Source organism: Neodiprion virginianus, chromosome 1 (genome assembly GCF_021901495.1).
Source record: "Neodiprion virginianus isolate iyNeoVirg1 chromosome 1, iyNeoVirg1.1, whole genome shotgun sequence".
Lineage (NCBI taxonomy): Eukaryota > Metazoa > Arthropoda > Insecta > Hymenoptera > Diprionidae > Neodiprion > Neodiprion virginianus.
In genome coordinates, this window is record NC_060877.1 from 31,608,006 (window position 1) to 31,620,821 (window position 12,816).

Genomic DNA, 12,816 nt, shown 5'->3' on the forward strand with positions numbered 1-12,816 from the left:
AGATAGTTTTTTCGGCGCTTTTTGCGAGAAACGATTTTGGGGCTTTTTTCTTCCCTCCTTCTCTCTCGCCCTCTCGTTCTCGATATTTCTCTTTCACTTCTTCTACCGGTGGATGGAAGTCTACAGCTGTTTCGAGCCAGTCAGGTGGCACCCATCGCGACAGCTGCGGGGGTGAGCACTGAACTCCACGGTCTCCGTATACTAAAGGGTTAAAATTCTCCAATGAATTTCTCGCGTTGTTTTAAATGTCAAATTTTGCTACTGAATACCTTTGCGCCGTACAATAATACGTGTGTTTTTTTTTCAAATTATCATTTTTGACAATTATAGGTATAAATAATTTATCAAAGAGAGTTATTGATACTGAACATGAGTAACGCAAAAATGTGGGAACACAGACAGTATGCTCTTATACATTAATAACAATTTTCCTACAATTGTGTACACAAGTCTTGAAATCATCGTTACTCTATAAAATGACCAACAATATTTTTCTTGAAATCGTACGTTATATCCTTGAAAATGAAAAATGGCCTGGCGGCAGGTTATCTCTGACTGGAGTTTAAAGGCAATTTGCTTAATTTGTATTAATTCACGATAATGAACTGTGCAAGGTAGACGCATTCGATGAGATATTGCACGGGATCGTGTTTCACTTAATTCCGATAAGGAACAAGGGGACCGCACAAGGCGAGGCGGATTATTCAGGAACGTTCGGAATTCGAAAATTGTACTAATTGATTGTTAATTGGACGAAAAGGGTTTCTTGATCAATTCAAATAGATCCTTACGAATTCTCGTCTCGTCTCCTTGACGTATATCGTCTCTTCCTTGACCGCATCCTTGAGCCCAGCCATTAACGGTTCCCAAACACAAACAGAAACTCTATAACAAGATACATACGACGACATATTATACGTCTCTAACAAATCATCCCTATCCCCGAAACTCACGAAGCTCACGCACGCGCTATGATAATTAAAATTGAATCGCATTGATCGATCGGTATCAGTTTTTGAAGCTGGCGGTCTGACCCTCGAATCGAACTTCATCGGCGTATCTTATCGTCGCATCAGGGTAATCAAGCGCGTACAAGCAATTCGGAGCATAGCGGTAGGTAGGTAGGTAGGTTACCGAGGCATGCTGGATCGAATTAGCTCAAACGAATTTTAAGTAGCTCTTCCTTTTTGATTTCCAGGGCGACGCGACGAGCGACGGACACGGGCCGTCGAGGAGGAAGAAACTTTTTTTGACACCGCGGTGATGGATCGAACTCGCTTATTCCGATGCATCGCCGGCTCTGCGGTGCAGTGTGCAATTAAATTTTAAGTACCTACACGACGAGCCTCGACTCCAGCTGGACGTTTGGCTGCCTCGATTTTTGCGTCTGGAGAACCTGATCGCTCGGCGAAGACTCGAAATCCTCAAGGACTTCGGTGAGAGTCGCAGGAGTCGACGGTACTCGTCCGTCTGTCATTTCCCCGGCAGCGGCAGCGAGATTACACGTCTGCTACCTGGATGTAATTTATCGGGGTAGACAAGCGACAATTTTCATCCGCAAGCTTCATCCTTCGCGTAATCGGATCGCGCGCGTGGAGCTGAATACGTAAAAATCGTCATCTCGTCTCGCCGCGTTTATCGGGGGGAAAAGTAATTCAAGCGACGTTGATAAATAGGTAGGTACGTCTGATTACCGCCGGCGAAAGCCGCGCAACTTCTCCGACGACGCGACGACAATTAACCGGACCTTAAGACGCACCGTGTGTGGAGCGAAGTGAAAGCGAGTGCAATTTTTACTCTCCTTTCCTTGCGTCGTTATCTTGTTAAACAATTCATTGCTCGGAACCCTTGCGGCGAATGGCCACCGTATATAATGCATATCGTCAATTACACGCCGAACTAAACTTACCAATTTTTCCCGATTACTGCACGCAACGCGCAACGTCGCGCGGTGTAGATGTAGGCAGACACGTGCCTCGAATCGCGCCCCTCGTCATTAATTTTCCAACCTTTCTCAAATCAACGAAATTAGTGAGGTGAAGAGATCCCGCCCTCGTGTATACGCCACCGAAGCGTTCCGTATACCCTCCTAGGAAAACACTCTAGGATCAGCCCGGAAGTAAAGGTGCAGTTTGGCACGGGTCGTTTTCGATCCAAACCCTGCCTGGCACGCTCCTCGTTCAGTCGAGCAGCTGTCTTCGCTTATCGAAGGCCTGCTGCTTCTCTGAAAATCTTCCAACGCCATCAGCAGTTGAATCTGCTATTGTGACGATCTGGTAATTTCCGCACGCGATTATCGTCGGAATTTATACGCCGCACGAGCCGTTTCAGCGATTTTGGCGAATCTCTAGATCAATATACTTGAATCGGGGAACGCGTCTGCGGGAAAATTCATCCACTCGCCGCAGGGCTGGTTGTTCCGACAGATGTACTTCCGGCAGCTGGAGCTGTTCGAACGGACGTGTCGTGTGCGGATACCGTGCACGCGCCCTCATACGGAACACCGCGACGCTGTCGAGGATCAGAGCCATTGTTCGTCCGCTTTGTTACTAGCCTCGGAATTGGGTATCAAATTTTTTTTTTTTATTCTCTCTCTCCCTTTCTCCTGTCGGAAGACGGAACTTGCAACGATTACGGGAAGGAGGAGGGCGAGCTGGGGGCGAAATTGTGATGAGAGAATGCCTGTATTGATTTAATGCAAATTAAAACGGGCAGGTCGGGTATTTTCGCGTTCATTGTTTGCCGAGTGTAATTCGTCGGGAATACAGTACTTGTTTGGAAAATATGTTGGTCGCTGTAGATATTGAAATTTGAATAATTTTATTCTAATTTTCACTGTAAAATATACAAAGCATATCAGATGCAAATTGTGATTTAATTTTCTTTCGGCTCTTTCAACGGGACGAGGTTTATTTTTCTTTTTTAAATATCGACAATCGGGATATTTTTGCAGTTTACTTGAAATAATTCAACCGTAATCCAACGTCGAACGAACGTAGTATTCTCACAGTGAGAAAAATTCATTTCAAAATCATGAGGTGATCTATAGTTTGTCAACGTGATACTTCAGTTAAATGTAAACTCTTGAAACGCAAAACGTGTGATTTTCCTTGTACGACAAAAATGTTATTGCCAATGATGACAATAATAATACGAATGAAACGTAAACCGCATTGTCAGAGCGAAAAAGAAGGCTAAAGAAATTATTCCCACAAGTCCCGCAAGTTTCCATTTCGTCAAGGCTATACTGCACACGCAGTCACATATCCTCCTGATGAAAGCAGACGTTGTGCAAAACAAAGCAAAACGGTATAACCGAATAAAGATCCTGTTTTTGCCGGATATATTTATTTAATTTTTTTTTCCATCCCTCACTTCTTGTTCCATAGCCATACTGTTGCCAGCTGTCGACGCACCGCATTGTCAGTATCGATGGTCGCCGATTTCAGGCGTATTCGCGAATATGGTTGGCAGAATTGAACAAAAATTTCCCTGGTTTGCCCTATTTTCCGTATTTTTGACTTCTCTCGGTACCTATCTTAAATTCGATATTACGTCTAGTTTTAAATTCAGTCCGATGTGATTTTATTCAGCCAACGCGATGTTAAGAAAGTAGCATAACTTCTCATTGGATCAAAGTGACACTGACCGAATGTGCAGCTTATGAGGCTTATCGTGAAAATCATTTCAGAGTTTATATTATGATTCTAGGATGTAGCAATTTAACCAATTCACTCAATTCCATAATACGCCCGTAGCCCTCATGACGTCTGATGCCCGGCAGCATTCCTTAGCCCGCGCGACTTTACGCCCACCCTCCTTGTTATTAATATTTCACTGTGTAACCGACTCGCCCGACTTTAACAGACTTCACTAACCGAGGCTCTACACCCGGGACCAACAATAAGATCGATTAAATTTAACTCCGCCGTTGTTGCGGGTGAGGATATATAATACCTGCATGCGCCGAAAGACAACCGTTCTCCATTTGGCCCAAGGATTAATCCAAGCTCGTGGACTACGGGTGATAAATAAATGGGAATTCAATTATGCCGCTACTTTTGCAGTTGGATGAAATGGATACTTTCAAACCGGAGCTTACGTTCATGGAAATCGGTCTAAAGTAGGAAGCTACGAAACCGCTCAATTGCGGAAGTTGAAAAATATCAATTTACCATAGATCTACTTTTTCGATAACGGTTGGTAGGCGGGTTTCAAACTAACTTGCACACGTGTGTAAGTTCAGCGCTATGTATACGTATGCAGTTGCGTACAGCGTATAGCACATACGCATGTGCCCATATGGCCCCCACATGTCAGCATCGCCGTTTCACGTCGTACACACCAGAGCAAGGCGGCACTCCCCCCAGCAAGGGGGCGTCATCGGGACCCCAGCTGATGTCGACTCCCCTTTAGCGTCGGTTCAGAGTTCATTCGGACACTCGGTTAGTCTGTCGCGGTGCTCTGCTCCCGTCGTAGGTTACGGTAAAACCGAGCACGAGGAAGTCGGTGTAATAATAAAGCATGACGGTATAGAGTGTGAAGAGATCGTTCGAAGGCATAACGCAACTGAGGAATTCCGCAATAGTGTGTATTACAGATAAGCTGCGCGGCTAGCCGAGGCGTTCTCAGAAAATCGCGTAATAAGAGGCAGCAGTTTAAAGGTGGGTACTAATTTTTTTCCTTGTACGTATCCGTTTCCTCGGCATTGATCCTCCGGTTCGTTACAACTTTTTAATTTTTGAAAAAAAAATCGTGTTTGGGACCTCTCACGAATGTTAACTTTACACATCAGCCGCAGTCGCGGTGTTCGTTTGCCTTGAATCCAGCCTTCGTTAAATTAGCCGCCAATTAACGCTCGGCCGATTGTACTCGTATGTCTCTCATCTATACGTGTTCTGACTCAACCTTGCAGCGCTGACTAAAGCGTTTAATTAAGTTTCGACCGCGTTGGTACGCTAATTCGTTTGTAATTTTCGAGTAAACGTGAGTTCGGATCTCGGTTCCTGACGTGATCAATCGAAATCCTCGAATTATTCGACTCTGATTCTTTCATTCGCGTAATTCGAGTCGGGCTGAAATTAATTAAACTCACCGATTCGCGATAAGTGGATAACCGAAATGGAACGCGATTCACGTTGTTAGAATTCTCACTTTCGTGTACGTGCAGGCGGCAATCAGGAATGATCGATGAAACGAGTCCCAGCCGTATTTGCGGGAAGCACTCGGTCGTCCGGTGTATAACCGCGATATCCGAATCCTTAGTAACCGTGTTACGCTCTTCCTGCTATTGATTTCAGAGCTTATGCCTGCCTATAACGCGACTTACAAACATCGAGCTCTGTAATACAGGGACAGCAGCTCGGCGCAAAAGCATTAAACGCGCTTTTGACCGTTTCATTCTACGCAATTGTTCCGTCGTTGATGACTGTCCGCGCACCGCCAGCTTCTTCTCAATTAGCAAATTAAACAGACGTTTGCGGTCACGTGAACGTAACGTGAGGAATTAAACAAGTTGCGCAATCGCCGCGTTTAAACCATACAGTATCGAAATTTTTTTTTTCAAGGATGATACCCGACGTCGAGAGTGTCTACGCCACCTCCGAGGAGAAAATTAAGAACGTGCCGACCGGAAGACCCGGAAGTCCTTCACCGAGCACCGAGGACGAGGGACCGCCGATTACGGCATGGCAGAGGTATCAGCAGTTTCTTGCTGTGATGGAGGCGAGCGGCGAGAAAATGGACCGGAAACTTATGCTGGAGGCGATGTTCAGGGGGAACGATTTGGCCTACGGCAATCACTGACGTTCAGTGATGATAATCCGTTGAGCTGGAGTAGTTTTATGGTACATAGAAAAACACTGCACCGCTTTAAAGCGATTATAGTAATTTATTAAATAGCGAGGCTCCAGGTTTCGCTGTAGCAAAAAATTATTTTACAGCCCCCCCCCCCCCCCTCCCGCGCGGTAAAAGTAATACATTTAATGACTGCTGGTGATTAATCAACGTTCAGGCTTCCTGCAGCTGACGATTATTCAACGCAGTCTAGGGCTGGTTTACATAATCACCAATCTCAGGAGTGCGGTTGACGTCGGGGCACGTCTAAAAATGAATCTTTTTTGTTTTTTTTTTCTAGAGCATTGTAACGCAGTGCGGCGAATGAACAAAGGCATACGAAAGGTATGCGGATTTTTTGTAAATAAGGATATAATTTATTGGTGGTGCAATCGTTGTCGAAAACCGTACGTACATATATAGTCGCAATTAATGAAAATAAATTCATGTTTGTGTGTTGCAATCGTGTGCCAAATGGTATTTCGCTAGTCAGAATGGAAAATTGTCCTCTACCACGAAGGACTTTCAAAATATGTAATAGTTGATATAGTACTTGTTTGTAATTATTTGATATATGTGTATCTGTACGTGTGAAATGCAAATTAGTAGAAGAAAGCAATTTCTTTGGCTATGCTCAAAGTTGCCGGTAAAATACTCATTCGATAGAATATATATAATCAGTTTTTTCATAATTGTTTAGTCAGTTTCATGCTTTGCATACGTACCAGAACCAGTAGTCTGCAGTTTATTATTTTATACTTACACTTGCGGAAAACAAAATAGATATCCTATCATGTTACGATTTAAGTATGGTAAATGGGCGTGCAATGAGATGTTCACCCGTCAATTGTGGTGAAAATCAAACCGACTCGTACATAATTTAATTATAATTTGACACAGTGCGTCTAGTCTAAAAAATCTTAGTATGTAACGTTATAATAATACTCAGGAAATGTAAATAAACAAATAAAAAGTGCAAAACGAAAATACACATTATACACGTGTCGTTGATACCTACGTTCCTTGAAAAGCTGCAACAGGACGAATTTTGTATCGAAAGTAAATTTACGGCGTATTCCACGGTTCAGAAGCTGCAGTTATACAGAAAATTGATCGTGCGGCTATGATTAGATTCGTTTATTTGGTAATTTTCTGGTAATCGGAGATGCGATATTCGTTGTACAATTACAACGAGATTCGATACATTTCTTACTTTGTTCTGACTAGAGTAAAATGTAATATTGTAAAATATATGACTAGATTACATGTTGAGGTAAAGAAAAAGTAGAGTTTTCTTAATTATCATAAATAAAATTTTCTTAACAATATGCACGCATACTAGATTTCATGACGACTAGATAAAATAAATAGTTAGAAAGTCTTGATATTTCTTTAAAACTTCATAGACTTACGTCTCTGAACGCAGTAGTCACTGCCTCATCAGCCTGACAGTAAAGTCCCTCTGTCTGTTTGCCAAGTGGAGGTCCAAGCCTTTGAGCATTCTCATTCTAATTTGATAATCTCGAGATAAAACGGACTCATTGTTAGTTTCTCTCTCTAGCGATAAGTTGACCAGGCTTCGAGTAGAGTTTGGAAATCCCCGCAGATAAGTTTGACTGTTTCCGTTGTTTTGAGAAGTTTGATCTACGTTACGTTCGTTTCTGCGAGCCGAGCTGCTCGCTGATTGCTTACAGTATCTCGAATTTTGAACTTGACTAAATCTGCCGTTTATCTCCGGGTTACCTCTTTTCGAATTCCCGGTGCTTTGGCCCCCGCGATTATTCGTCAGTCCGATTTTCCGGCCGGCCGTTCTTCCCTCGGCCATCGAAAACATTCCTATTTCAAATCTTTCGTAATCACTCTCTGTAACCGGGGTGTTTTTAACGACCGTGTTCATGAAATCGAGCGCTACTCTCCGACAAGTATCGTACCCCGACAGCTGAACGCGTTTATCTCTTATCTGCCGGAGTTCCGGGGGTTGAGGCCGAGTCGCTCGGTTGATAACGGAGGCCACCGACGAAGAAGAGCCAGGTAAATCCTTGAACACCTTGATCAGCACCTCCTTCATCACGTCCTCGTCGCTGTCCGATTCACCTGCGAAAATAAATTGAGCCCAGTCAGACGAATTTCTTTCGCCTTACTCTCGTCGACGCACAGTAAAACTGGTAATTCCGTTACCCAGGTCGCTTGTGCTGTCGGTCGTATAGGTGTCTTCTTTTACTTGCCGCTGGAGTTCCAGGACTCTCGCCAAGGCGAGCTGCAGGTATTCGCGGCCGGTAGGTTCCTGAAAAATCCAGATTAGAATGGATTCCAAGGATAAGATTTCAGACTTTGCAGTTCGTTCGCCACTGACTCACCCTTGCAGATTCTTCCTTGGCCTTTTTTATCCCATTTCCAGCTCCCCCCTCCGCCAGACAGGGCGCCTTCGAAAGAAGAAAAATGATGTCCGTAACGTGGGAAATCAATTCTATATGCATCAGTTTTCTAATTTCTCATCGAAACCGAGAGAAAATTGTTCGCTAAATTCTCATTGATTCATTCATAACATTCATTGATTCATAAGTCAAGCAGATAATTCTTACCGATAACGATCGCTTCATTATTCGAAGTTCTGCCTAGTCACTGTTACAGTTGTACCTGAAAATTGATTCCGGTAACCTGCGGGATCGGCCAGCGTCATGGGATCTATTCAGCCTCTGTGGATCGCAGATATACATAAAAAATGCATTAGTCACGTTTGTTTGGGGAGAAATTTCCGTATAATAACAATATCTACATATCATGCACACAATGCTCAAGGTATTTGCGAGGCAGTGTATATATTACAGTATACAGGGAAGCGAATGAGCTGCAGGTTTGTGGGGAAATGGAAAAAGGAGATTCCCGCAGCTTTGCTGAGACGGCACCGAGTCCCCTCGACCGTAGAGTACATAAAATATATCAAGAGATTCCACGGTGGGGAATAAACTTGGCTTAGGATTAAACGGCAACTCTACCTACTACGCATTTACAGGATCTTTGAATGCTCCACAGCTCGGGTTGTGAATTTTCCGAAAATTGACACACGAAGCAGAGCTGAATTCGTTGAAAACTCTAATTTCGCTGAGCGTTATATCTTTCTTTCGTCGCAATCAGCCGGTAGCAATATTTGTTCAATTTTAACCCCAAGTATTTTAATTAAAATCTGTTCAAGCATGTAAGTGTTTGGATTGAAAATAACGCTCGTACACTCTGCACACTTCACATCAAACCTTTTTATTCAACTATAGTGGCTGGTTGCACACGAATATTTTTCACGGTTGATAGACAAGCGGGGTCACTACCACACCGTATTTATTTACTTGACTATAAGTTTCACGCGGTTTAATTAGAAAATTTTTCAAACTCGACGAACTCTCGGCGTGGATACCACTTAGTGCAGCTACATGTCATGGTGCTCAATCACCAACGCGTCGTTCAAAGAGCGGAATCCACCATGGAAAATCCATTTCCATCCCTTCGCTGTCTCGGTTTTTTTTTTTATTGTGGTTATTCTTGCGCATCGTTCACCCAGCTGACTTACGGTGCAGAATGTGATATCGGCGCAGGAAATTTCAGGAGCTTTTATCGACTTGTCAAAGTATCTGCTTGAGTTACGCAGTTCGTGATTTGTTGATGCGTGATTGACGCACGTTATCCCGTAGTGATGACCATTATTACGTGTTTATATCGCGAAATAATTACGGACACTTGACTCAGTTTCAGCTTCGGCAAATCACGATCACATCGGGTGAAGGAATACACTTTGGACTCACCTGAAATCAGAAGACCGGCAGATGATATCCGCGCCGGCGTTTCAGAGATCCTAACTCCGTCCAAGCTATGATTACTATGGGGGTGCTCGTTCTTGTCGCGTGCCCCGTTCCCCCACTTTTAGTATTTCCTACGACTGCCAAGCCCCGCAAACCAACAATTCGAACGACCCTCGACAGCTGCAGTCTGACCCCCGTGTTCGGCTACCGGCACACCAACGTGAAGCGTGCCCCTTGGCTCAACGTACGTAACAAAAGTCCTCGTCGTTGGATTTTTCGTTTCATGGTGTGCGGGTCGCACTAACATCACGAATCCGATCTGAGTGGGTACACACATGAATTGCAGCCGCGAGTTCGGCACCCTCGTCAACGTGCGACCGTTGGACTGCGGCTCATGGGAACATCTGCCCTTTTTTAAATGTCTTCAATTCGGACTTTAAATGGCTTCGGTGATATCGCGTTACCGACCTGAGTTAATTAGGGTGTCGATACACTGGGAAAAGCGTCACTTTTCTCAAACAGTTGGGGGCAGGTGGAGCGTTGGAATCGATCGGAAACAATCATATTGAAATTAGTAACGTTATCGTAACGATTCGTACTGACGAAAAAACGTTATTTCGCGATTTTAGAATTGTCTGAGATTTAGTAAACCGCAATAAAACGAAACGAGGTAATATTTCGAAATCTTACTTCCTTAAAAATCCTCGTGAAATTATGAATATAGTGAGTTTTTTCCTCATTGTTTCGTTGCGATAACGTTACTAACTTCAACCTTGTCGGAAACATGCGCGCTAATAAATAGCAAGAGAATATATGTATAGCATGGAAAACGAAATCAATCGGTAAAATTGCTGACGAATTGCCGGATTTGGTATGTAATGATTCGTATGGAATTGTAGGACGTAGAGGTATGTGTAACAGGAGTTGCGTTCAATATTAGCCGCTCGATAAATAAATAGCGGATTTGTTGACCGATTCCGCTTTGTACAGCGACCTTATAGTGACATCGCAATGAAGTTAATCAGCGGAACAGTTTGCAATTAAATGAAAATATCAGCCTACGTATGCATCAGGTTTAATTTATCTATTTATCAAGCGACTTTTATATTGCTTACTTGAGAGATAAAGCAAAATGGATGTACGCGCTATGCGATTCCAGGAACGATTTACTATATGCGAACGCGCATGGAAAGAGTGCGAAACCCTTGCGTGGGAAGAATCATTTTTAAATGCAATCACGCGTAAGTGTATTAATTATACGCGTGGCAGTCTTGAAACGTTTAAAAAACTGGAATCCATTAAAGTTGAACATCGCTCGTGGAACCGACAGAGAAGATGGAATACGATTTAAGTAAAAATTTGAATAATAAATTGAAAAGGGTCGTTTGCTTCTCTCAGGTCATTAATTCCGTCGCTCTTGTTTAGGGATGAAAAACAAGCAGCATCGTATACCCTTTGTATACGACGAACTACTCGGCTGATGTCTTCATATTTTTCGTGCTCTGCGAGCCGCGAGACGCCTGGCTTATCACGTTTTTATCGGCCGTCAACCGTGCGGTGAAGTAGATTTGAAGATTGTCCAACTTTTCCCTTTTTCCCGAGTTTTTCCCGCCCGCCCAACGAAACTACAACGACAAAGTCTGCGATGAGTTTACGACTGTTCCACGGATCGACGAGGAAACCATCGACGGGTCGGAAAAGGGATCTGGAAAAATATGAGAGGGTATTGACGTCTGGTCGCAGAGAGGGCTGGGTACAATATTAAGTTTCGTAACCTCGATGACACGAAGACTCTGCGCGATTTGTTTCATCTCGATTTTACTTTTTATTAAATTCACCAAAAATCCTCGCCCCCAGGCCGGCTATCATGCACATCTTATACTGCAGGGTGTGGATATTTCATGGGATGTATTTCCTCCCCTGCACGGTGACGGCGGTCTTGCTCGAAGCGTCGCGGATATTGGATCAGGTCGTGACTTGGCGGTTTATTGCCCCAAGTGACGCAATATCCATATTGTACGTTACCCCGATGTTTGCCACTTCGCAGGCCAAGTGCGGACTTCTACGTGACACGGTACGAGCATCTACATCCTGCACAGTTCGATTGCATAAGTCTAGATTCGCGAGCATCTCTTCATCTCAACCGAGACGCATATATCTTATTGGATCTTAAAGCTTCGGCGAATCGACGCGATGCGACGCGAAGAAGTTGTCTGGAAAATGGAGTATTTTTATTTGCAAAAGCAAATGATGCGGGCCTCATTTAACGTTGAACGAATCGAATATCGATTCTGGTTTACGCGCCTATTCTGCCCCCGCAGTTACATATATATACATACATATTCATATATTTGAAATATGAATCCCTGAGAAGTACGAGAACGACAAACACCGTATATTCGATTCTACAGCTCGTTCCTGCAGGGCATTTTTGCGCACGCACGCGTAACTAATTGAGTTTTGACCCAGAAAGCATAACGCGTAAATACGTTTCCGGTTACAGGGATTGGATATATTTTTTCCCCCCAAAAAAACGGGCGTGCACATGATTAATTCCTCGACAATTCGTAAATAAAACTTTTCATCCCCATTTTCATGCCAGAGTCGTAGTCCATCGTTCCCTTCGCGGCCGGTATCCGAGTCCCGAGAAATTCAAGGGGATGACCTAGGAATAATTGTGCACGGTTTCACTTAAGCGTAAATCCCATCGCTGTTTAAAAACATAGCTATACAGAATTGGGTAGAGATTCTGTATTTTCGCAACGTGTGGCGCGGGTAATTGATTATGACGGTAAATGCGGGGCTTCTTTTTTTCCAACGAGGATCGCCTAGCTGCCGCTGAGTGATACCATTCACGATAACCTCCAACCAGCTGGGATTCACACGGCTGACATACTCGCTGGCGGTAACGAGGCCGACGACGATGCTGCGCGTGTGCATGCACGCCTGTTTCCCCGAGATAACGACGAACCATGCAGCATTATAGACGTGTGACCCGTTCAGCCCCCGGAATGCCAATTATTTTCCCACGTTCGACGGTGCTGGAATAAGAAATTAACTTTGGCGAATTATGATTTCGCAACACGATTCCGAGGGCCTTTTCGACGTCCGCGAGCCTGTATCGCCGATGGTCGAATCGAACCCTGCGATCAAGATCTCCCGTGGAAGTTTCGAGCGGTGCGCAACCAGC

General features: G+C 44.0%; 1 protein-coding gene across 2 annotated transcripts in view; it reads right to left on the reverse strand.

The window, feature by feature from the left end:
- Positions 1-6,852: 6,852 nt before the first annotated feature.
- The window catches only part of LOC124307303 (neuropeptide CCHamide-2 receptor-like), a 113,983-nt gene continuing 108,019 nt past the window's right edge, over positions 6,853-12,816 (reverse strand). The window contains exons 1-5 of one of the 2 annotated variants that reach the window (XM_046768917.1): positions 9,630-9,994; positions 8,418-8,531; positions 8,193-8,258; positions 8,014-8,119; positions 6,853-7,929 (exon numbers count right to left, since the gene is read on the reverse strand). In XM_046768917.1, coding sequence (XP_046624873.1) covers positions 7,265-7,929; positions 8,014-8,119; positions 8,193-8,258; positions 8,418-8,435 — 855 coding nt within the window. In that variant the 5' untranslated portion in view covers positions 8,436-8,531; positions 9,630-9,994 and the 3' untranslated portion in view covers positions 6,853-7,264. Of the gene's footprint in view, positions 7,930-8,013; positions 8,120-8,192; positions 8,259-8,417; positions 8,532-9,629; positions 9,995-12,816 lie in introns of those variants that run through there. The other variant, XM_046768900.1, reaches the window with a different exon arrangement.